At 37.5% G+C, this 27,317-nt stretch overlaps 1 protein-coding gene across 1 annotated transcript in view; it reads left to right on the forward strand.

Annotated features, from left to right (window-relative positions):
* The window catches only part of brinp3a.1 (bone morphogenetic protein/retinoic acid inducible neural-specific 3a, tandem duplicate 1), a 169,116-nt gene that overhangs the window by 72,666 nt on the left and 69,133 nt on the right, over positions 1 to 27,317 (forward strand). Inside the window, exons 2-3 of the mRNA XM_055221544.1 lie at positions 6,476 to 6,666; positions 13,071 to 13,255. Coding sequence (XP_055077519.1) covers positions 6,476 to 6,666; positions 13,071 to 13,255 — 376 coding nt within the window. The remainder of the gene's footprint in view (positions 1 to 6,475; positions 6,667 to 13,070; positions 13,256 to 27,317) is intronic.

Genomic DNA, 27,317 nt, shown 5'->3' on the forward strand with positions numbered 1-27,317 from the left:
CTTTCATCTCATTCCCTCCTATGTGTGTGTTTGTGCATGTGTGTGTATCTGTGTGTGTGAAATCCAGGATACTATTCCCTGGTGAGCGGCGCCGCCTGCTCTTAGTCTCATCATTATTCCAGGGATGAACAAAACAAAGCTTACTCTTGTTTTATATGAGAAGGAGCCATGTGGCAACTGCTTAAATCGCAATAATGCTTAATATCCCAGTCAATCACTTTTTCTTTGTGTCAGTCTGCAGAATTTTCCACACTCGCATTACAGTAATTGGAAAAAGAAAGATGTATGGCTGTTTTTCAATTCGATAAACTATTTTGCAAGACATGTAATTCTTGCAATGTTGATGTTGTGAAGCTGAGATTGAATTGTGTGTAGTCTTTTTTTTATATCTCCTATAATGATTAAAAAAACATCAAGTTGATATAAGTTTTTGTAACCCTTGCAAAAAACTTTATGTATTATTATTCTTCTGTATTATACTCTGCACTGCTGTCTGAGCAGCTCTCAAGCTCTCGAGGTATTTTGGGCCCTCTCACTGTACCCCTCATAGTAATAGTTTTAATCATGGCGCGGCAGTCAGTTGTGCAGGCAGTCATGAAGGGAAATGTTGTGTGGGACCAAACTAACCCGTTTGAAGTTAGTGACGTGCTAAAAATAGTCATCGCGAGCTGATCGGGGCTTCTTCTTCTTCTTTTCTTGTTTTCAACTGTTCGATGGCGAGCTCACCCGACCAGGATACTGAACCAAGCATCAGTCAAATCAACCATCCCATTGACCCCCATTGACTGAACTCTACGTAATGAACTTTGAATAATGACGCTTGACTATCACCTACGGGATGTGCCACCTCAATTGCGCATGACCCCTGACAAGCGGAACCCGTCACACTTTGGGGAGGGATTTGAATATATGGACAATGAATATACAATGAATACATGAACTATTGTGTTGTGATGGAAGGTAGGGGTGGGACTTGGCACGTTTTCTTCTTCCCACATCTTTTTCGCGCTTGTATATGAACAGTGTGAGATGTGCTTTAGGTGTACCTGTGCATGAAATAATTAAATAAATGAAAAAGCTGGTGATAATGAAATGCGATTGTTGCTGTTATTGTCAAAACCTAAACCGTACATATATAAATTCTCACTTTTGCGCTTCATTACTAAAAAAATTCAAGGTACATTGCTTCTTTTTACTGGGCCTCAACCTCCTAGACCGAACTTTACTTCTGACACATGTCTATTGCGCAAGATTTAATTTAATTACTACATTATTACAACTTTATTACTATAATTACACACTATTTACCCCTTTATCGCCAAAGTCTTCCGGAGTCTAATTAACATATTAAGGGGTAAACGCTACATGTTGGTCTTAGTTTAGCCCTGGTAAATAAAATCGTTCTGACTTGGTGTCTGGTTTTAGTCCTTATAACTGGTTTAGTCGTAGTTCTTTAGACCTTATACATATTTCCTTTTTCATTTATAAGTATTGTTGGTTGATCTGTCTATCCATTGATCTAGTTTTATATCAGTCTGGTTTAGTCCTACTTGCTTTTGTTCTTGTATATAGCCTTTTTTAGTCCCATTTCACATCCTGAATAGCTCTTGAATAGTCCTTGAATTATCGTGATTTAGTCCTTATAGTTCAGTTCTGGTCTAGCCCTGTTTCACATCTTAGTTTAGTCCTGATTTAGACCTGGTTTAGTTCTATTTCACATACTATTTAGTCCTTGTATAGTTCTGATTTTGTCAGAACTATACACATACTAGTTTTAGTCCTGGTTTAGACCTGATGTAGTCTTGCTTCTCATATTGGTTTTCGACCATAGCCTGGATATAAGGGCTATGGTCCTACGGATATAGCTACCACTTTCTAAATAGGAAGTTGCTGCAAATTGGCTCCATCTGCTCTGGTTTTGGCTCCGATTCACTTTCGATTGAAAAATGGTTGCCCTTGTCTCGGTAACGGCTGCTGTCAGGCTTGTCATTTTCTTTTAAAATAATAATAATAGTAATAAATTTAATTAATTAGGCGTCTTTCTCAAGGTCGACAGCAATAAACAAATACAGAAGTGTTAATATAAATTAGTAAACACATACAGTTAAAAGCGGGACAGTGCAGTTATCATCTGACGGTTCGGTGGAGTGAACAGGCCAGCCAAAACAGATTTGTTTTGAGTTTGGATTTGAAGTGTGGGAGTGAGTCAGTATTGCGGAGGTCAGGAGGGAGAATGTTCCAGAGCTGAGGAGCAGAGCGGCTGAAGGCTCTGCTCCCCATGGTGACGAGGCGGGCGGAGGGAACAGAAAGCTAGAGAGAGGAGGAGGAAGAGGAAGAGGAGCAGAGGGAGTGGGCGGGTGTGGCAATGTGGAGGAGCTCAGAGAAATATGGAGGTGCAAGGTTGTGGAAGGCTTTGAATGTGAGAAGCAGGATTTTGTATTGTGTGATCGGGAGTCAGTGGAAAAGATGAGTTTTGAACTAATTGAAGTTTATTGCAAGTTTTTTGTTTGAGACCAAATAGAAGAGAATTGCAAATCAGATGGGAGGTGACAAAGCTGTGAACAAGGACGACGGTGGAGTAAGGAAAGGGCGGACGTGGTGGATGTTACGGAGGTGTAAGTAGGCGGAGCGAGTGATGTTGATATGAGGGGTGAAGGAGAGAGTGCTATTGAGGATGACAAAATATCTGCTTTAAAACCCTCTGCAAGATCCTGATGTTTTTATTTCACTTTTTGGTTCATAAATCAAGGTATGAACATTAATAACAGACCACTCAGGTGCCTTTTTTCACCAAGCACTGCAGATTTGACTGACAGATAACACGCCTCGTTGCTAAGTGCTCACCCCCTGCCAGACCAGCGGTGCGGGTGGAAAGGGGCGAGTACCTGGAACAACCTCGCTCCTGATTAGCTATTTGATTGCGGAATTTCAAATCCAGACTCCAATTGCCAGGAGCCAAGGATTATGGCGCCCCGTAGTCCACATGTATCTATGTAGTCTTTGATTTAGACCTATTTTAGTCTCTCGCACACGAGTTCTAGTCTGTGTATAGTCCTGGTGTAGTCCTGTTTCACTTCCAGGTTTAGTCCTGGTTCAGTCCTGGTTTAGTCCTGGTTAAGTCCTGGTTTAGTCGTGGTTTAGTCCTGTTTTCAGTCCTGGTTGAGTCCTGGTTTCAGTGCTGGTTTAGTCCTAGTCTAGTCCTGGTTTCAGTCTTGGTTTACTCCTGGTCTAGTCCTGGTTTCACTCCTGGTATAGTCCCGGTTTAGTCCTAGTTTCACTCCTGGTATAGTCCTGGTTTAGTCCTGGTTCAGTCCTGGTCTAGTCCTGGTTTCAGTCCTGGTTTCAGTCCTGCTCTAGTCCTGGTTTAGTCCTGGTCTAGTCCTGGTTTCAGTCCTGGTTTAGTCCTTGTTCATTCCTGGTTTCAGTCCTGGTTTAGTCCTGGTCTAGTCCTGGTTCAGTCCTAGTTTAGTTATATTTCCCGTCATGGTTTAGTTCGTGTCATTTTTTCCTCCAAAGCAGTTTTCCCAAGACCCCGTAAACTAACCTGTCCCTACGCTCTAATCTTAACCAAATTAATTGTTCTTAAACCTAACCCTAATCATAACCATAACCTTAACCTGACTGTGAAAAAAAATATATTGTCAAATTTTTACATTTGCTAGTGTAACCACCAATGCAAAGTGGCGTTTTTGTGGTATAACTTGGGAGTTGGGGGGAAAATTGATTTATTTCTGTTTCACATCCTTGTTTAGTCCTCTTTACTTCCTGGTTTAGTCTTGCTTTACTTCCTGGTTTTGTCCAGGTTTAGTCCTGGTGTAGTCCTGCTTCAGTCTTCACATCCCCTGTAAACCCATGATAAAAACACTATATAAACCATAAACCTGATATTACAAAATGTTGCACATGTCCTGCTGGTCTGTTCCATTGTTTAGCTGGAGGTGGATTTCTGTACACAGCAGACTCACACTGTTACATCCTCACAGCCTGTGGACACAAGCCCCCCAAAGACTCCCACGTTATGCCCGCCATGTTTTTCTATTGTTTTCAAGTACACAATATGAAATGTTAAAATGGCTTGAATTCTGTTTGGGTATTGAGTTGAGTTGTAGTTTTAGTTTATTTATGACCCGTATGTGACTATTTCCTCACATTCATATTGTTGAATGGAAATATGTACATTGTAAGTTATTCATACTGTATGTTTGGTCAGTTTTTTTAGGTTTTTCCACCATATCCCAGAAGTTGCAGTTGACTGACGAAGCTTTTCTCAAATTTTCCATTGAAATGAATCTGATCCCGCTTAATCGAAAGTCCCACCATAACAAATATAGAGGTAAAAGTGGGCGGGGCAGAATAAGTGGTCACATTTGGTCACATTTTTATTTACAGTGATCCCTCGTTTATCGCGGGGGTTACGTTCTAAAAATAACCCGCAATAGGCGAAATCCACAAAATAGTGGAGTTTAGTTTATTTTTTACAATTATTATATGTTTTGCAGCTGTAAAACCCCTCACCACACACTTTATACACTTTTCTCAGTCAGGCATTGACATTTTCTCACATTTCTCTCTTGTTTAAACACTCTCAAATTTCAAATCTTCGTAGATTTAAAAAAAATAAGTACAGTATTTGCGCAGTATTGGTGCAGAACGTTTCATCAACATTGTGGGTTTAGTCGGGGAGAAAACTTCCAAACATACAGCACTTCGGAGTCACACTGCGATCCAACATTTATGTAATTTTGGCTGAACACATTCTGTACTGAAGTTGATTGACAATGGTCTACAGTTCCTAAAATTGCACTTAAAAAAATCCACAAAACAGCGAGATCACGAAAGGTGAACCGCGATATAGTGAGGGACAACTGTAGCGCTTTTTTCCACGTTCAAGACACTCAAAGCACTTTACATCAAGGAAGCACTCACCCATTCACACACACATTCATATTCCACTGTACGCAGACACTGGGGGGGGGCGAGGTGGGTTAAGTGTCTCGCTCAAGGACACAAAAACATCGTACATATGTGGGATCTGAAATCGTACCGCCAACCTGTGGGTCTGTGGATCTGACCGCTCAACCAATGATGTTTATGTCACTCCAACTGAGCTACTGTCACCGTGAATAAGGTCGATATGTCTAGTAATATATATTTAATATGTCCAGTCCTGTCAAAACGACTAAAATGAGTGATGGTAGTGGCTCAGTTGGGAGTGTTTACCTAAAAAATCTTGTATTTGGAAGTTCGATCCCACTTCCAACCAGTCTATAAATGGCCATTGTGTCATAAAAACAATGTGTGGTGACTAAATGAACATTAGTCGCATTAAATTGTAAAGCGACTACGAACAACTTGAATTAATTGTAATGCTTCATCATCATTTGAAGTATTTGAAGTAGTCAGACGCAGGCTATCACAGTATTTATAACCAGCTTATTAGCAAAAACTCTCTCTCGTTTAACCTTTGTGAAGTGTCCTTGAGTGTCTAGAAAGGCCCTTAAAAATAAAATGAATTATTACTGTTAAACGGGCGGTTGACAGTTCATGTTTCACCAAAATGTATATTAAACTGGTTATAAAAGCAACGATAAATATGCAAATTGGATATGTCAGAAAGACCAAATACAGCACATAAATAAATAATATAATCCTACTCACGTTCTCTGATTTTTTTTCTTTCTCTGCTAACATTTTGTCTCTAGGTTAAAAATATTATTATTTTATTTTATTTATTTATTTTTTGTATTTTTGTATTGTTTTATTTATTTTTTTTATTATTATTACCACTACTAAAACATGGTGTAAAAGGTTTCAGAGGTCATCTGGACACTTTTTTTTTTTTTTTTTTTTAATAAAGACATTATGACTCCCAGCCAGAAGTCATTTTTAATTTGATTATTCTGGTTTGAGACAGAGAGAATTTATAATGTTCTGAGCTAAATAAAGAAGGAGTTTAAAGTGAAACTGCCCTCCCATTTGCTTACATCGACACCAAAACATCCCGATATCAAAAACAGTGACTACCTTTTCTACCTTGAACCACTCTTGAGAGATTAAACTTGAACAATTAAAAGGAGCTGTATGCAAGTTTTAGATTTAAAATTCCATAAACAAAACCTATTTATGTCTCCAGATACAAGATAAACATGCTCTAATCAAACATCGCTCTTACTCGTAACAGTTATAATGCTGATTTATGAATTACAAAAACATTAGACATGATATCCAACTTTTTAATAATAATAATCACTACTTAAACCCCAGCACTTGGAGCCAATCATTACATTGTCTCTCTCTGCAACCCAGGTTCAGTTTTGATTGTCGCACCATTTTTAAAACTGCAAGAGCACAAGCTGCATACTGTTCCTTTAAGATAACATAATTCAAACCGTGTAATCATTCCTCTTCTAAGCGCTCGCTCCGTCCCGCTTTGCCTCCTCTAAACACGTTTATTTATTTCTTTGTGTCTTGACAGGGAGTTTGGTCGCTGGAAGGTAAACAGCCTGGCCCTGGAGAGGCAGGAGAACAGTGGTTACTCTCTGCCTCTGGACCCAGACTTTGTGCAGACCATCAGGCAGCTGGGCAGGAGGCCGAGCGTGGCCGCCATCACCGACAGCATCATCCGGAAGTACGGCACGCACTTCCTCCTCTCCGCTACACTCGGAGGTAAGGGAAGAGACGGGGATAACTGAGTACTACCCACCTCTGATCGGTAGTTTGTCCGTAAAGTGGAAGTGATTGCAACCTATGTGATTACTACAGGTTAACATGGTTTTACAGTAAATAATGAGTTTTCTTTAAAGGTGCACTCTGTAACTTTCTGTTGGAGCACCTATTGGTTACCTGCTTGTCTCCACGGAAATGTCATTGCTTTGCCTAAAATATTCCAATGTACATCTGTAATTGAATAAAAGCAAGATTTACATGTCAAAGATGTTAAATGCTACACTGCGAAGCTATAACATCTCTATGGAAACAAGTGAAGAACCCCCTATCAGAAAAGTTACACAGTGCGCTTTAAAGGTCCTATATTACACAAAATGGACAAAATGTGAGTTTTAAGCCATGTTATAATGTTGTTACCTCATCAAAAACATACTTAGAGTTGTGTTTTGCTTCATTCACATATGTTTGAGTAACATGTATTATTAGTCTGTCTACATCTCCAAAGCTCAAAATGCTCTGTTCCACCTTGTGATGTCATGAAGAGGTAGTTTTCAAGTTAGCAGGTACTTTTTGTTCAGCAGAGATTCACAATTCCAGGGCTGAAATTCCCCAAATGATTCTAGTGGAGGTGTATGGAGTTTAAAAACACAGTGGAGCACTTCCTGTATTACCACATGATGACATCACAAGGTGGAACATAGTGTTTTCTGTATGAGAGAAGAACTAAATATGCAGGGTTTGTGTGTCAAGTGTGTGAATAAAATAAAGCACAACTCCAGGTATGTTTTTTGATGGGGAAACAACATTATAACATAGATCAGAAAAGAGTGTAATATGGGCCCTTTAAGTGTATCTTTTTTTATTAGATTATTTTTAAAAAAGCACAATATTTCTGGAACCAAATTATCATAAAACTAGTTTGCAAATGTTGAGTGAATCTGTTCATTTTAACAATCGTCTTTATTAGTCATTAGAATAAAACACTTAGTTTAGTTTGATTTAGTCAAATAATAGTTTTTAGTTTAGTTCTCGCTGTAATTTCATGCATATTCATTTGATCTAGTCTGTGTCATGAAAATGTCTGCGATCACGGCGAGAAGTGAAAATAAAGACTTCTTATTCTGAGTTTTATTGTGCAGCAGAAGGAGACAATCTAATGGAGTATCGTAGTGTGTTTTTTGGCCAGGCAGTGTATTTGGGAGGGAGGCATTTTACTTCTATGGGGTATTAACTTGACTAATCACCATGCTCCCTTTTATACCTTTTGCTCTCCGCGTTAAGTCACTCCACCTTCAGAGCGCTATCACAACACAATCCGCTGCATCCCGCCAATGAAACTACTGCACGTTGTATCAGGTTTGTGAAGTTGCGGTGTACAATTTTGCATCATGCTTTTGTATATTTATGGAGAATCGTCATGTGGGAGCGTGGATTCAGAATCGCACAGCTAAGCGTAAGGAGGGTTCGAGTAGGACCTGGGAGAGATCGCTGAAATATTCAAAACATGCATGGAAGACATATAAAACATCTTCAGACATGGTTTAACATGGTAGAAAGCAACAAAAAAAACAATAGAGCAGGGGTGTCCAAACTATGGCCCGGGTACCAAATGTGGCCCTCAGACCAATTTTTGGCCCAATTGATCATAATTAGTAATTTTTAATGCAAATTTGAATAATCCTACCAATATAACCTAAATAACATCACATTGCATTGTCATACAGACGTAATATTAATATTTCAAGCCTATTTAAAGTATGTTAAATGCACCATCTGAATTATCCACAGTATTGACCACCGATCTGTGGCCCTCCGTGTTAAATATTTTTCAAGACATGGCCCTCAGAAAAAAGGGTTTGGGCACCGCTGCAATAGAGCAATACAAGATATGACCTAAATGCAAAAGGTTAAACACTGGTTACATGGGATCGCTAAGGGATTTTAATGCTCCTAATGTGACTTAAAAATACATAATTTATATAGCCTTTAATAGAGCAGAGTGTTCATATTTTCCAGTTTTAGTTTGCTTTTTTTTTACTCAGAAAGAAAAAACTAAATTTTCAACTTTTCAGCATCACTTTATTATCTTTTTTAGTAAGTAATCTTTAAAGGAAGGCCAATCATCACGTCTTTATACCCTCAAATAACTTCTATCATTCAACCAGACACCACCGAGACTATCAGCTGCCAAAATCTAATATTCAACATCAAATTAAAAACAATCATATTTTTGTCCCTAGTCGCGCTGCAGTCTGGGCTGCATTTCCAACATATTTGTTTCGATTTTTGTACCACCAACGCGCCGAATACAACCTCCGCTTTTGGATAATATTAGATCTGAGCTTGTTGTCTATTCCCAAGGCTCCTTCCGGCTACAACCGCGTCTTTTATCTCAATTTCTCCTGCGAATTAACTACAAAAACATGAAAGGAAATACAAAAAACAAAACAATGCTACTACCGAGAAAGGCTAGGCGCGATATCTCCTACCACCTCCATTAGCGCCGAGGCTAGCTTTGCGGCTATAAACAGAATCAAAGAACTGCAGCTATTTTCATAATTTAATCATTAGCGAAGACGCAGTAACAATGATATGTTTTTGGGGTTTTTTTTGTTTTTTTTATTCTTGTTTTTCCGGAAAACAATGGTAGCATACACCATTTTTTGTAGAAGTTTTAGCTAGCTGTGCAAATTCCAACATCAAACGCCGATATGAGTTTGGCGAATCAAATTAGCTTGTGATGTTTTGCTAACCCAATTTGTACATGTGGACCCAAATATTAGCAATGCAATGAAGTTATAATTGATTGTAGTATTTGGGGAAGAAAAGAAAACTTATTAGGCTACTATTTTCAGCGCATTTCTCATGGTCGATGCATTTTGCCTGCAAATTAAAGCAACTCGATAAAAAGTAATGTCGCAGTAGCGGACTTGGTATGGATTTTTCACTCTTTCAATTTGTCGATATTGTGTTCTCTAAAAGGGCCGTCTCCACTCTTTGTAATCAAAGACTTGCTTGTTTAAGTGTCTCATATTGGCTGGTACAAACAATGTTTTATATAAAGTAAAATGCTTTGGATCTATTTAAAGTAATTACATCTGCAGCTGTTAAGAGGTTGGGTTCATTCATTTGGAAGAGCAGCTAGTGTCAAATATGCAGATTCAAATGGCAAATGCTATAAGGCTTATTGTATGCAGCTTATTATTTAAAAGGAACTATATGTAAACTATGATCATATTGTTTTAGAATAATTTACTGCAATCACAACTGAAGCTGGGTTGCCGATGCCTAAACCTGCAGATAGAAGACATACATACAAGTTTTTTTTTATTCTAAGTATATTGACAGGCCTCATATGAAAGCTCAGAATCTCCGGAATTCACTCACTGAGCTGTAGAGGCTGCACTAGCACTGATTAATGATTGGCTGCAAGGTACTGGGGTTCAGGTGGTGATGATTCAGATCAGAGAGAGTCCTTTTAGGTTTAAACCAACTGGATTCCAGCATCAAAACTGACAACCCAAATGAGAGACTCATATGAGGCTCATTCTACTTTCTGATTGGATAATTGTAATAATTATAACAAACATCTTGGTTATCTTGTCCACTGTTTTTGTAGCAACATCACAAGTGTTATCAGTAAAAGCTACGTCTACCTCACATCTGGGCTCAGTTTAACAAAATTGTTGATTTAACCAGAAATAATCAATAACAGACACGCAGATTACCAAACATTCACCCTCCTGTCCTCAGATCCTACTTCTCAATATTAAACTACTACTATTTCCTGGTAAATAAGGTTATTAGGTTTATGTGAGATAATACCTAAAGTCTTAGTCAATTAAATATCACTATAAAAAACACCATAGGGTGGCGATAGACCTGTCTGTTCAATATTGAAAAAAATTAATAAAAAAAAAATAAAAAAAAAATAAAAATAATAATAATAATAATAATAATAATAATAATAAATACAAAAAAATAAAATGTATGAGTTAAGACAAAGCCTACTGATGCTACACATGCAAAAAAAAAAAAAAAAAAAAAAAAACAACTACAAAATAGAGCTTTATTCTTTCCCATTAAAAAATAACAGTCATGCACCTGTGTCAAAAAAAAAATACTAATTACGCATCTGATAGCTTTATGCTAATTCTGGCGCTAATGACTGGTTCTAAAAAAAAACAGCTAATCAGTTTTACACATGAACGTTTGCCGTCATGCTAAAGCTAAAAACAACAAGCATGCACACTTTCTGATCCTTCCGACAATAAAACGTTTTATAATTAGATGCAGGTAGTACTCAGCTGACTTATTTTGACTGCTTATACAATATATCTCTTCCACAAATTTTGCTCAAATACATGGAAATAAAACTGTGTAAGCCACTTTAAGGTAACATAATGGGTGTTACGTTATCTGCTTTCTAAAGTAGGCCACACACTCCTATCCTATTTGCACAGCAGCGATTAGCTTAAGGCTTCACAGATTCCCCCAAAGATTATCTTACAGTGCATTCCAGCTAATTACATTTACTGTAGGAGAAGAGAGCTTAATAAAATATTTCAAACCCATAAATAATTTGGTGCTGAATCCACAATGGCTTAACACTTGCAATCACAGAAGACTGCAAATGTGAGCAAGGAAGCTATAGACTGAACGATTGATAAAGACGCAGATACACATTTAGGAGTGAACCGCAGTATGTTTAATTGAATTCTTGCTTCATTGTGGTAAAGTAGTTAGCACTCTTACTCTTCTGAATTCTTTCTATGTGGAGTTTGCATATATTCCCTGTGTTTTAGTGTCAATCTTATAAAATTCCAGGGGTGACGTTTAGAATAGTTATGAAAACAGCCTGGTACTGATATAAATGTTCTATCCCATTCACTTTTTATGGTAGCAAAATAAACTGACAGGGAAATAGTACTGCATCTGCTGTCACAACTGTCACAAATGACATAATTACTGCTTTAAACAACAAAAAAATCACATGCTGCTCTGTTTGTAGATCTGTCCAAAACATTTGATACCCTGGATCATAGTGTCTCGTCTTAAAAAAACAAAAGTACTGGTTTTCAGGAAGAATTCAATGTGTCAATAGAGAACTGTCAATCTGCAGATGGAAAGTAGCTTGTAGCTAAATCAGGCACAGAACATATTTTCTCTTTGAGATGAATGTAATCTGTGCACTGTTCTTGGTTATAATAAATACATAAACATTTTTAGCACGTTGTATGTACAGGTGTTCCCCAAAGTTCAGTTTTGGGACTTATCTTTTTATTTATTTATATAAACAACCTCTGTTGAACTGACATTCTGCAGTCTGCTTTTGACTAACTGCAGCTGTCACTTTTAAACGCCTTCTCAAAGACACCTAGTTGAACAGGACCATTGTTTTTTAATCATGGTCTTTACATAAATGGTGTTTTGTATGTTTGTCATTAAAAGTTTGGGTTAATGTGTCTATCCCTGTAATGTTGTTGGTTTTATATTCAGCCTGCAGCTTCCCTTGAGCAGGATTCTTGGAGGAAGAGACATTAAATCTGAATTGGAGCTTCTTGGCTAAATAAAGGACAAATAAATACATGAATATTGATGTTCGTAGACAGCAAAAACTAATTATTGTTGTTATATTTGCCACCGAGTAATAACTTGCTGCTCCATTTGCTAAATGTTCTTTTATGCTCTTTTAAGCAGGATTTGTGGTGCTTGATTAAACAAAACTAAATTTTCATTGTCAAACTGTTGTGGCCCACAAGACACTTCTCTCACATTTCCAGCATATTATTGTGGCATGGTTAGTTTAGTCTATGAAGAAAGATGTTCTTTACCTGATCATAACTCAGCTGTTAATTACCATCTGATCCTTGAATGTGATTTGTGGTGGTCAGCACATATCGGCGGCTTCACCTCCACCAGTTTGTCCCAGAGCAGCTGTGGCTAAAGAAGTAGTGTAATGTAAGCATGTTGATGTAATGAATGTGATTTGACAGCACAAATGCTTAGAACGAGTCTGACGATGATTTACGGATTTAAAACTGTACAGGGGTTTCTAATTATGAACAAATCTGGGCATATTGAAACAAAGTGTTTTATGTCTGGTGTGAGGGAAGTCTGGGAGTCCCTGCTTAGACTGCAGCCCCCGCAACACGGCCCCGGATAAGCGGAAGAAAATGGATGGATGGAGTGTTTTGTTGGGCTCAGAGGGATTGGATCTGCTGCAAAGGATATTTATGAAGCTAAATACAACTACAAGTGTGTTTTCGATGAGGAACAATATTCTAATAAGTTTTAAAGCTCAAAAAAATCAATTTCGCATTACGTGTCCATGAAAAACGTATACTAACAGGCATAATGCATAATACGTGTCCTTTAAGCCTACATCATGTGTTGATTTACAGGAGAGGAGTCTTTGATGATCTTCGTGGACAAGAGGAAGCTAAGCCGTGCGCCTGAGGGCAGTGAGTCCAATAACACAGCGGTCACTCTGGAGACCCTGCACCAGCTGGCCGCGTCCTATTTCATCGACCGCGAGAGCACACTGCACAAGCTGCACCACATCCAGATCGCATCCACTGCCATCAAGGTAAGGCCGAGTCCCATTTCTCTTTGTTTGATTATACTTTTGACGTATGTGGCAGGGTGATTTAGTGCAATTACGTTCAAGTTTTGAGTTGATACTTTGGGCATGTTTAGGAGATGTCACTGCACTTTTTCAACAGTATTTTTAGCAGTTAAATTGTTGTGTAGGTTGCGTTTTGAAGTTGGAGTTAGGTTCATACACTATATCTACTTGTGCTCGAAATTGCAGTTTGAATAGACGCTATTAGCAAATCGCAAAGGTTGCACAACCCTGTACAAACAAGTTCTGAAATGTGAATCTTGTATTAGTTTGTCAGTTTGTCATATTTCAGTACTTTTGTCAATTCTTCTGGAGGTGTTTAAAATGTGAACTTTGAACAGAAATCTATTATTAAAACAAATCTAATCGCAATTAGATATATATATTTTCCCCACAAAATCATTCAGCCCTAGTTACTACTTAAGTGTTAGTAATAAAGGTGCACTATGTCACTTTTCCCCGCCTGATTGTCTGTCATTGGGTTGAAATGTTCCACAAAAATATGTTTTCCTACTGTGAACCGACTTGTCTCTCCAAGATTTGATATGGGACCTGACTTGGTATCATCAGCTTCTCTCTATGGAGATGGATATGTTTAATATTGAAGAACATTACAGGCAAAGCAATAACATCTCCATGGAGACGAGCGGATGTCAGACCCTCAACCAGAAATGCTACATTGTGCACTTTTAAACTCTGGATGAAATTTATAATAAAAGTGATGGCCTTATTGATAATAAAATATATTTTCATTCTGGTTAAATATTGAAAAGCATCTGTCTTGTAAGAGAATGTCAGATTTTGTCGGGGCATTTTCAGTATTGAGCAGTAATACTTTTATGTTTCTTGGTTCATTTTAATTGTTACATCAATGTACTTTTGTAAGAACTATCTCTTACACGTTTTTGACTTGATAGCGCCTATACTTAAAGTGATAGTATGTAACTTTTCTTGAGGTGGAAAGTCAACTGTATGATTCCGTGGAAATAGAAACTTAAAACAACAACATTCATCGATCATTCTACATGAGATATACACATTTAATGACATACTGTGGAAGATTACAGTCAAAGACAAACAACATTTCCATGGAAACGAGTTGAAGCATGCCCTCCTCCAGGCGAAATAAGGTTTGTGGAGATGCAAGCCCGCTCAGAATAAGAACACATGTTTTGATATGTTTTTCCATTCAAAAAATATCCATAATGAAAAACGTGGTCTACTTCATGGCAAAAAGTTACATACTATGGCTTTAAATTAAAAGAAGTTTGAATGCATTCTTTCACATCAATAATAATAACACAACAAGTATATTTTATTATATTATACTTTGTAATGTCTCAGTGCTCTTAAAAAAGAAATAGAAGTATATTTTTCATTTCCAGCACTTCATTCATAAACACTCATCCCTCGCTCCAATCACCCGCATTGTCTCTGCATTGTAATGATTGCGGTTGTTGTTGCATTAGCATTAGCATTAGCCTTGGCTTTATGCGAGCCCCGCAGTGCTCTTGATTAGCTCGTCGCACACACATGAAGGCGGCAGTGGACGGATAGAAGCTGTTTTAAGTGGATCCTACAATCAGCCGGATTAACCCGCACAATCACTGCTCTCTCCCAAGATTAGCTTTTCATTCAGGCGTTTTCAAACACTATTAAAGGCAACATAAGGACAAAACACTGCACTGGGCTTTGTCACAATCACATCATTTAGGTCCACAATAGTATTAGCTAAATGAATGTTAAGATTAATAACGACTACGAAAGGATGACACATTTAAGACGGCAATACACTGACCGCGGTCCATGGTGCTTTTAGCTGGGTGGAAATAAAACATTTAGCTAAGCGGCTATTAGTCTATTGTTAAAATAAAATCCATTATGAAAATTGTGGGTTTGGTCTGACTGCAACGAACGTGGAAAGTAGAGCTTGACTACTACCAACTAACGTACATGGATCAGAGTTGGATAAAGCTGGGGATGGGGTTATTGATATCGAAGTAGCCTATTGATATATGTCGATATGATAAATGTGGGTATTGATGCTGTGCAAATATCAATTCTAATTAACATATGCACATTTGAAGCCTCAAGCATCAATTTTAGACATGTGCATTTCTTCATTGTTTTGTGTTAAAACTCCCCCAGCAGCTTTTTGGTCTGACCCATCTGTGTCATGTGTCCTCTATGTCCTTTTGTACATATATTTGAAACCGTTTTGTACATATTTTTACCCTTAAAAGTAGAAAAAGTAAGATTACAAAAGTACTTGGTATCTTATGATGTCAAAATCTGTAGTATCGCCCTAGATAAGGCACTCCCCTCTGTCCTGATGCGAGCTCACTTAGTAGCCACTCGATAGGTACTTCAGCTTCTGGGCCCAGAAAGAACTCTTCCATAGAACACAATGAAATTTTTAGGGGAATCAACATCCCTTTGTTTGGCTGACAAGGACTTTCACCTTTCACAAAGTTTAGCTTTTTAGGAGGTCCTTAAGAGATATTTATCAAGTTTTTAGAATTTGCAAATCCTTAAAGTGCCTAAAAGTTAGCTTTGTAACACAATGACCATCGGTTTTCGCCAAAACTAATATGAAGCAATCTTCGGTTCATCTTCCAGATCTTATTATACATCCATGCTAAGGTAGAGTTGGACGATATTCCAAAAACCCTAGATCACCATTACTATTTATCATAATTTAAGTAGTTATAGTTTAGTTATGTATGCCAAAAAATGTAACTAATGCCTTCTAAGAGTGTCTTCTGAGACTTCACACTTCACGATCACTCACTTGGAGCGTGCCCTAGGAGTGAGTGGGGGAAATTGTCTCTTTTAGCATGTTAACATTTTGTTATTTTACATATTTCATATCTATAGCAATCCCTGACATATTTGTTTTTCCTTTCTAGCCCCGTCTGCAGCCATTGTCGGTGTGCCTGGTGCTCCTTGTGTACCCTGGCTCTTAGCGTGTGGAGATATGCTTATGATGTAAATACGCGCGTTGCAGCTTGCGGGCGGCTTTGTTCTTATCAGGTGGAATGAATTGACTTGGCTGAGTTCGCCCTTCGCTCCTCTCTCTCGCTTTCTTTTTCTCCCTCTTTTTCTTTCTCAGTTTTATCTGTTCTTTCTTTGTGCGATTCAAAGTCTTCACGTGGTATTAATGTGTTTTCCATGGCTCTCGGTAAACAGGCGATTACAGACTGGAGGTCATATGAGCAACCTAGGTATAAGGAGGTGAGTTGAGTGAGCTAGCTTCAAGTGGGACACAAAGACACCTGTGACAGAAGCAAAATGTTCAGCATACTGGATTTTTAAGTGGATATTTTATTTTTCTTACACGATTAAATTGGCAGTTGTAATCTGCAACACAGTTATATGTTCAGTGGCTGGGTTTGTGGATTTATTTATTTTAACCAGGAAAGTGCCATTGAGATTCAAAGATCTTTTCCAAGGGCATCCTGGACAAGAGGCATCAACAATACCCACAGACAAAATAAAATAAGGATAACAGGGATGCAAAATGGATACTATCCAAACCATTGCAACCATTTTTTAGCATAGGGATGTAGTATAGGATAAAAAAAAACAAAAAACATGTATTTATTTTATTTATTATTTATTTATTATTATTTTATTGTATTTTTTTTTTTTTTGTGTGACCAGTATCTGATATTTGTCTTGCTGCTGTTGCCGATATTTGTCAATACTGATTTTAAAATCCATAGCAATGTTCACACATTTATGGTTAGTAATTAACTTTCAATAAATAAATAAATACATGATAACAAAATGTATTTATCTGGTATATAAAATATGTTGCATTATAGACTGTTTATCAATGTACAGTATTCACATCAGAATTAAAAATATTATATTTCCAGTGCTTCTAACACCAGTCATTACATACAAGATTACAAGTTTTTTACGAGTTTTTAAAATGCAATGTACAAAAATGGCAACAATAAACAAAAATGTCAACAAATACAAGCATAGCTCTAGCCACGTCTCACAGCGTTACAAACTTGGAATTACAAAACATCTTTAGAGTTTTGTTTTAGCTGTACGGTGGCAGAGTGGCTAACATGCATAACAGAATGGTGTGGTTTTGGTAGCCTCTTGTGCAGTTTGCATGTTTTTTTGTTTTTTTTCTGATGTTTTGGTGGGTTTCTTGCAGGCCCTTGGATTATAATCATAAACCTAAAAAATGCATCCTAGTAGATAGTTAAGGCCAAGCCCTGTGTCAAGTGCAGAGAAGGAATTTTCACAAGATTCGTATATAATATGTTTGGTGATGTCAGTTGCTTACATAATGGACCTCTGCTTCTGGATTATAGAGTCACTGTGCCAAAGAGCTCCAGGGAGAACTGGTCTGGGCACTAGAGCCTGTCCAAAACGCCAACTGACACCTAAATTCTGACAAAATGTTCACCAAAATGACATCATGAATCATGCATATACAAAAACACGTGTTTGATTTGTCATTTGTCATACTCATTTAGCTTCTACCTACATGACTACCTTGGCTTGAAAACCTCCACTCTCTCTATACATCTCCATTACATTGAACCACCCGCCTCTTTTAGCTTTAGTCGTTTTTCATTGACTCTGTACTGAGATATAGCTGTTCATTCTCTGGTGAAGTGAATTGGCAATCGGACATGGGGTTGGCAGTCGTGCTGTAAAAATCTGCAGATAGAGATAAGTCTTGTTGAAAACCCCCAGAGAACACTTGTTTTGGGGGCATTTCAAGTCCACTGATGCTATAATATTTCCAAATGATCAGGGTGGATTTTCTGTACAACTTACCTGGATAAAGATGGATGCCAAATTAGGTTGGCTTGGAGGAGGTGCACTGGTTGGTGAAGATAAAGAATTTGAATGGTGCCACCACTTGCCTCAGAGCGTTTTAGCTTTAAGCACTGGAAATGTATCAAATAAATAGGTGGGAGTTTGTATTTTGTGCATTATGTAACTTTTTCTTCATGTAGATGTTATTGGTGTGTGTGGAATGCTCCGTAGTATGACATTAAACGTGTATCTTGCATTTATTCAGTTACAGGTTTTCTTATTGTTCACCTTGAAAAAACATAAATTCTTGTCATGAGTATGGTCGCATCTCCACAGATCTGAACTGTAACTTGTGTGGTGGTGTCACATTTTTGTCTCCATGGAGATTTACAAGTTTAATGGCAAACTGTGGAACATTTCAGGCAAAGCAATAACATGTAGACAAGCAGCTAATGCACCTTTAAGTATGCTATCGTTTGAGTTAATGTATTTTAGTCATTTTTATTAAGAGAAGATGTCGTTTGGCAACAAAGCAAATTATTAAGTTGCTATTTTGGATCAGTATGGCTGATTTTTTTTTTTAGCAAAATTTGCCCCAGTACAGATATATTGTAAAAGCAGCTCTTGAGGGCAAAATAAGTCAGCTGTGTACTTGTACTTGTCTTATAAAGTGTTTTATTGTCCAAGAATCAGATTAGCATGAAAAAGCATTAGCGTGATTAGCATGAAGAAACTCTGTCATCGCGGCCATTTTGAGGACTTTTCATCTTTAATTTTGTGTCACTCTGAAACCCATGGATAAACACATTTTAAGTAGGCCTAAGCTTTTTTTTTTTTTTTTTTTCATAATCTAATAGAACTAGACTAAAAATTACACCATAACAAAAATTCATACCGCTCAAGAAATTTTATTCCGTTACATTTACAAGTCAGTTCTCCTAGCTTCAAGTTATAACAAAAAATATAATAACAACAACAGTAGTAGTAGTAGTAGTAGTAGTAGTAGTGTTGTTGTTGTTGTTTCAGTATATATATTTATGGGTGCATTCACACTTCTCCACACTTCTGTTCTAGTCCTTGTTTTGTCCTGATGTAGTCCAGGTTTCATTTTGGGTTTAGCCATGGTTTAGAATGGTTGTGAATTTTGGATCTGTACTCTTATTATTCTTACAATTTTCTATACTATAGAACTTTGCTGACAAGAAAGATTTACTGCCAAACATTTGAAAATACCACCATTGTCCAGAAGCTTTTGAAACGCCCTGCTAACCCCTGATGAGATGTATTGATTTTCCTGAGTTGGGGTTGTGAGGGAGTTCCCCAGGGGTGCGCCTTGACCTTGCTATTGTTCTCGCTATGTCATGAATCACACATATGTCACCAAACCATCTCAGTACATCTGATTGTTTTCAAATGATCTGTCGGCTAGAGACTGTCCGTCGACCTTCAGAAAATGAGACTTAAAAGTTATAAAAATAAAAACAGATAATAATCTATAAATAAATAATCTGCAACACAGGGTTAGCAGGTTTACACGGTACAGGACAAGGTTTTCTTTTTATTTACAGAAACACACTACGCAAACTTCTAATACTTATTCAATTCAGATAACTTTATTAGTTTATTAGTACAGTGGGTCATTAAAAGATTTGTAGAGCAGTGGACATTCATTCATAAAAACACAAACACAATATAAAGAACTTAGATATATGTAGAGAAAAGTATTGCTCATGAAATTATGCAGTACTACCATGTGATACCAAATAAAATAAATACATTTGGGGCACTTCTGCATATAAATGTGCTGATAATGATGCAGATTCAATAGCTGTTAGCTTTGCAGTCCTAGTTAGCACAAAAACATCCCTCCTATGTATTATATCCATTTATATTTGTGATGAACTGCATCCCTTAACAATTCATCCACCACCAATTTAAAGCCAATATATCGCCCTGCCTGTATTTTGCCTGAGATAGGAGGAGTAGTAGTGGTAGTAGTTGTAGTAGTTGCAGCAGTAGTAGCAGAAAATGGCTGACGCATCGATCAGTTTGCTCTGATTTGTAGCCAGCGCTCTGCTATCCAAGATTCATTTAAGTTAGTCAGAGGAGAGCACCGCTGATAGGGGGAAGAGGAGGGAAAGGATTCGAGGAAGAGGAGGAGGGGAAGAAGCTTTGACCTAATTTGGACAGTCAGTCACGCAGCAGTTAATTTGTCGAAGCTGGAAAAAGCCCTTACAATCACATAATGACTGAGAGGAGAGAAGGAGATAGAGAGAGAGAGACAGGAAGGAAGCTCTAATAACTAAATAAATAAAGTAAATATAATGTTTTGCTTTGGAACAAGGTTAAAAATAATATGCAAAAGTAGGAATTCTGCACTGTAGACTGTAGGCACTATGTAGACTCTGTGCTTATTTGACATATAGTACTTTTTTTTTCAGCAACCTAATAAGAAGGAGCCCTTTTCCTCCATTTTAGTCCTGACCATAGACTGTGGATAGAAGTGACAGAGTGTGAGGCCACCCATAGCGTTTAGCTCCAGCCAAATGAAGCCAGTTGAGGTTCATTTGGAGCCAAGTCCTATATTTGGAGTTCTGAGTTCAAAATCAGCCAATCAAGAGTGAAGTTGTTGAAGATATATACACCCTACCTGTTTGGAAAGTTGGTTTGGCAGGATGGCATGGAGCACGACAGCTGTCAGTCAAACCTGTCGCTAACACATTGGTCTGTTGTTAAAGTTCATATCTTGATTTACAGACAATATTGCAAAAATAAAAACACCAAGATGATCATGAGGGGGTTAATACGGATGTTTTAAGACACAATGATAATGACAAAATGACGAGCCTGACAGCAATAGTTACAGAGAGAGAGGCCGCCATTTTTCAGTCGAAAGTTAATTGGAGCCAGTGTCGATAGAGACAAATTGCACCCATGCTCACTTCCTATAAAGAATGTGGTGGCTAGCAGGTTAGCTATGTCCTGACCAAGCTTAAAATCTTGTCAATCAATCAAACTTTAGTTGTATAGCACTTTACAACAGCAAAACCTGAACCAAAGTGCAGTGCAGTGTCATCAGTTAAACCTTAAAAACATGTTCGATGTACAGTTGTCACAATACTAATATTGTAAAAAGAAATAGATTTAATACTCAATAGCCATTTCTATACCATAATGATAATAAAAATGATCTTTTTTAAACAATAGAATGTAATTTTCAACCCAAATACAAGTACTTTCTTTATGTTACCACGTGATCCTATGCTATTTTTGATAATGTACATTTTTCTCAGCGTAAATACTTCAACTTCAAGTTCCAATACTAGTTTTACTATTGACCAATACTTGATTTCAAAGACCTTGAACAACTATCGTCAGACGTAACAAAAGACAACAGTGCAAAACCTCCTATTGCTAATGTATGCTAACGCGATTATTAGCATAAACACCTTGCCAAAGCACACTGCCTTGTCATTTTGTGCGCGTGGATCGTGAATAATGGATGTGTTTTTTTGTATCTCGTTATTGGACGCTGAGGAGGAACAGGCGTCTTGCGTGTTTCACCTCTTTGACCTTCTCAGCTTGGCATTTCTGCACGCTGCGTGGCTAATGCTAATGTGTGCATTTGAATAGGGAAACCGCGGCTAAGTGACACGTTCATTACCGCGTGGATAGGTTAAAAGCAATGTATGCATATTGTAGCATTTAAGCAGCTGTGTGTACTTAGCTGGATGCCGGAACTGTGTGAAATTGAAATTGTGTTAATGTGTTCATTAAAAGGTGGGTCAAGTGTAAAGGTGGGAAGATGGAAATTATTGATAACAGATATTAAGAGATAAGTATTAGAACAATAAATAAGTAGTGTTGGATATTCCCCAACATGGCATTAAACATATGCATGGATTTATTTCACTATGGATGATTTTATTGCTCAAATAAGCCAAGATAACGCTCCATTCTTACTGGAAATGAAGTCATCTCTCCACAGATCTGACCTGTTACTTGGCTCACTGGCATCATCTGCTTGTTTCCATGGACATAGATAAGTTTAATGGATTAGTCAGTGAGTTAGTGAGGTTCGTCTGGTCTTCTGTTTAGTTATTTTAATAGATTATTCTGAGGAAGACCACTGAAAACAGACTAAACCTAGGTCTGAAGAAATAATGTATTAAAATAAGTTACCGTGATGGGGCGTTACCAACAGCCTCGCTCTGGATTGGCTCTTTGGTTGCCATGATACTTGCGATCGGAATTTCTAATATGCAACTTGGCTCCAAATTACACAGTAGGATGCAATGTACAATGAATAGGTTATATTTTACAATCTCAATGTATTATTTTATTATTTATCTGCTTTCCCTTACAACAGCGGTGAAATGTAACAAAGTAAGTAAAAGTAGTAAAACGCTGTACTTAAATAAACATATTAGGTATCTGCCCTTTACTTAATGCACATTTTAAACTGGACAATTTTTACTTTTACGTCACTACATTTGAGTAAGAGTATCTGTACTTTCTGCTCCATTATATTTTTTAACTGAACTGAGAAGTAAAAGCAGTTTTGGTTATTGTTTCAGACCTGCTGAAAAGACTGAGGGGTTTATTTTTGAGCACATTCCTAATTTGAGCATACAAAAATAAACAAAAGAAAAAACAAAACGACTCATTCCATTGGTTCTGTTGAATTAAATTCGACACAAACCTTTATCAAAATCCAGACATTTGAAGCTTTATTATATCTCAAAACCTGTGTGAAATACTTAAACTTTTTTCATGTGATACTTTATACGTTCTTCTTATATTTACTTGTCTAACTGAAAAAAGTACCGTATTTTCTGGACTATAAATCGCTCTGGAGTATAAGTCGCACCAGCCAAAAAACGCATAATAATGAAGAAAAAAACATATAAGTCGCATTTTTGGGGGAAATTTATTTTACAAGACACCAAGAATAGACAGTCCAGAAAATACAGTACTTAAATATTTTTTGCTCCGGTATCTGTACATTTATTTAAAGTAACACAGTTGAATACCTCTTCTACCACTGCCGTACAATGCATGATATAAAGACCATTTTCTAGACAAGAATAAATAAAAATCAAGTACTAAATTATGATCCTGAAATCACATTATTTTAGGTAATCTAAATATTCCTTTTTACGGCAACTGCTACAACTGTTTACCTTGTCTTGTCTTGTCAATGTGCCATAATACTCGATACATCTAAACTTTTCCAGCTGCATACAATATCATACTGTGCTGTAACTCCCTGTAGTTTAGACTCCACTTCTCTATCAAAGCTTGCGCATGCTTGTTAGCTTCCTTGCCTCTGGTTTTGTTGCGTTCAAGAGCTCAACACAACCTCGCGTTCTTTCTTCCTTACACTTAGCGTGCTAATCCCTCGACGGCTGACATTAGCACAAACAAAATGATCTTAAAAGATGCTATGAAATCCTCAGAGCCTCCTATGCAAATGACTATATTGCACCGCTATTGGAACAACAATTCAAAAAAGGTGTGCCAATTTCTAAGACTCTTTTTTTTAAATAAAACATTCATGAATTTGCTTTTTTTTTTCCCAAAGCAGTGGAAAAGTGCAGCCATTTGAAGCCCATTGTTGCTCAACTGCCTGACAACGCTAACTCGCTAAGTGACGTAGGGCTGGAATTATTTATATGGCACTAGCAGGAACAATGAATCTTTATCAGGGAAAAGCTTGTGTCTAAATGCGGTTTTAATACAGTGAAAATGGTAGGTTTTTAAATAATGCAGTTTGCCTCTGAGCCAGATCATGTTGAAAATAAAACGGCTTAAAAATACAACTAGCGAACGCCTTTAGCACGTAGCTTCCCTTGGTTCGTAAAGCTTATATTAGCAACTAGGTATAGCACTATATGACAACATTATAAGAGTATTGTAAGCAGTGTATTATCGAATAGCTTAAAAATTAGAGGTATGGACAATAAAGACCCTATGAACCACTTTCTCCATTGTCCCCCTGCATGTTTTTTACTTAAATAGTGAACTATCACATTTTTATTTAGCACTTTAGCGAATTTACATCAAGGAACCACTCACCCATACATACACCAGACTACGCAGACACTTCGGGCAAGGTGCGACCAGTGTCTTACCCAAGGACACAACAAAAACATTCATCTGTGGGAGTGAATTCAACTGGTCTGACAGCTCTACTAGTGATGTTTATGTCAAGAGCAGGATTCAAACCAATAACCTTCTGATCAGTGGATAAATACTCGACTGAGCTCAAAAAGTATTTGAGACAAATTCTGCAAAATTGACTTTTTAGGAGCTTGTTATGACGTTGTGTGTGCTCTCAGATTTCTTTTGTTTTCACCTACCCCCTATCCCCACCCACATCCACCACATCATGAAGTTGTGGTTATTTGAAAAATTTACATGCAGGGTTTTAAAATATCTCTCTTTCTTCTGCAGTTTTGTGGTTTACAATGAATAAATTGTAAATGAATCATCTATGTCTGTTTTATTTCTATACCATGTACGTGAAAATTATTTGTCTTTTTGAAATACAGTGGTTGTTACGTTGTAAAAATAACCTGCAATAGGCAAAATCCGTGAAGTAGTCAGCTTTATTTTTTACAATTATTATATATGTTTTGCAGCTGTAAAACCCCTCACCACACACTTTATACACTTTTCTCACACAGGCGTTAACATTTTCTCACATTTCTCTCTTGTTTAATTAATTAACAGTGACTGACACATGTTTCACAGTTCCTCTGACCGCGCCTCTTCGTCCTGGCGCCGCTCCGCTGTAGTGTCGATCGAACATTTACGTAAATTTGGCTGAACACATTCCGTACTGTACAGGAAACACAGCACGGAGGAGATTGATTAAGAATGGTCCTGCGAAATAGCGAGACCGCAAAAGGTGAACCGATATAGCGAGGGACAACTGTATAAGAAATAAAAGTGAGGTACAGGGCTATTAACAATTGTCTTTTTACCTTTATTTAACCCGGAGATTCCCATTAGGATTCAGTCTCAGCCCTGGCCTCATAGGAGACTTTATTATTAATAGTGAGGGAAACCAGAGCACCCAGAGGAAAGTCATGTAGACACAGGCAGAATATGCAAACTTAGGACCTATTGGCTTAAACCTGAAGATCTGTTTGCAGCAGGGTGGCTGAACGGCTAGCACTCACACCTCACAGCAAGAAGGTTCCAGGTTTGATTCCAGGGACGTCCGGGCTTTTCTGTGCAGAGTTTGCGTGTTCTCCCTGTGTCTGGGTGGGATTCCTCCATCAGCGTAAAGCATACACCATACTGTAGCTAAAATCCTCCAGCTAAGGCAGTCCTGACCAAGACTAGTTCAAGATCTGCAGATGGGCGCAGCAAAGAGCAAGAATATTTTCCTTTTTCTGTTTTTCATAGTTGAAAAATGGTAAACCAACATTTTTTAACTTCGCATTTATGGCCCAGAGTCGCAGCTATGTCACCCAGCTACTTGCATTTATTCTTTCTTTCTTTCACTGCCAAACTGTTTCATATGTGTGTGCAAAACCTGGCCTGGATTGCATTACAACCTAGCAATCTCCATGGAGACAAGTTATGAGTCCACCACACAATATATTTCTTGGCAATAAAACACCCTTTTTTTTTTGTTTATTAGATTGTTCCCATCAATACATGTTCATAGCACATTAGGGAGCAATAATGTCCATTAGTGACAGTGTTGTTTTGATGGTAAATGCTCATATTTTTACGCAGCGCTTTTCCACTTTCGAGGCACTCAAAGCGTTTTACACCAAGGAACCACTCATCCATTCACACACATATTCGTACAACAGTGTGAGGTGGCGTAAGCGTCTTGCCCGAGGACACAACAACAACATTATTCTGCAATCCTCTTGCTTAGTTGCTCTGTCTGCTCAACCAATGATGTTTATGTCGAGAGTCGGATTCGAACCGCTAACTTTCAGATCAGTGGACAAAAGGTAAAATAAACCTAACCAACGCAAAATAAACGAACAAAAAAAGGTAAAGGCATGAGTAAATAAGGCAAAAAGCGCTTGTAGACCAGCCGGAAAAGTAACAACTTACATGTCATTTTGTATCCAACGGCTGTTTCTGTAGTGTTATTATTATATTTTCTTCTTCCATACTGTCGAATGCATCTATTTTATAATCTTATATGCCATTTTAAGATTTTACAGTTTCATAGTTTCATCTCGATAGACCAATACAACAGTTACGTGAGCTTCTTGTCCTACCCGTACAATAACACATTCGAGTATATGTTGATGCTTTTATTAGAGCGCATTCATTCAGTGCGGTGATATCTGCCGGGCTTGTTTATTCTCAAGGTTATAATTTCTGAAGCAACAAAAGCTCAGTGACAGACGGTAAAATGCCGCGATAACAGGCCAGAGCAAAATAAAATTGGTAGACGCTTAAAATATCACTAGATTTTCGAGCCGTTTTCCTTTATATTATAATCTCTGTATTGTTGGAGGCTTATTGACAATGCAGAGCTGCAGAGGTATTCTTCTTTTTACCAGTCTGAAAAAGCAATCCATACCTATATTGTATAAGCAGAAGTGTGAGAAGTTTTGTAGTCTTTTGTTAAGAGAAGTGAAAGCGTCAATATAAACAGGCGTGCGTAGTGAAAACCAGATAATAATAAGATAACGCAGTAATTAGATCAGATTTGAATGCTGATTTATTCTAAATTACAATAAATTTGGACATGTACATAATATAATCTCAAGACAATTATCCCATCAGAAAGGAGAATGAGCCTCACTTGATTTAAACTATGTATATCAACTCTGGCTCCAATTCACTTTACATTGAAAAATTGTCACCCCTCTCTCTGTAACTGCTGCAGTGAGCATTTTGGTCTTTAAATATTAACCTGCTCTACTGCTCTATTATTCTGGTGTTTTGGGCTTTGCTATTTTGTCCACGATTGAAGATATGGCAAGGAAAGGCAAGTTTATTTGTATAGCACAATTCGTACACAAAGTAATTCAAAGTGCTTTACAGAATGAGAAAGACATTAAAATCACACAAATCAAAACATAAATAATCACAAATAATCATCAGAAAAAGTCACTAAGTGTGCCGAATAAAAACTTTTCAGTCATATTCACAGCTGAACAGAACCATTTTGAGCCTAGATTTAAACATTGTCAAAGTAGAGGCCTGTCTCACACCTTCAGGAAGACTGTTCCAGGTTTTAGCTGCATAAAAC

The sequence above is a fragment of the Periophthalmus magnuspinnatus genome, chromosome 4 (assembly GCF_009829125.3).
Source record: "Periophthalmus magnuspinnatus isolate fPerMag1 chromosome 4, fPerMag1.2.pri, whole genome shotgun sequence".
Taxonomy (NCBI): domain Eukaryota; kingdom Metazoa; phylum Chordata; class Actinopteri; order Gobiiformes; family Gobiidae; genus Periophthalmus; species Periophthalmus magnuspinnatus.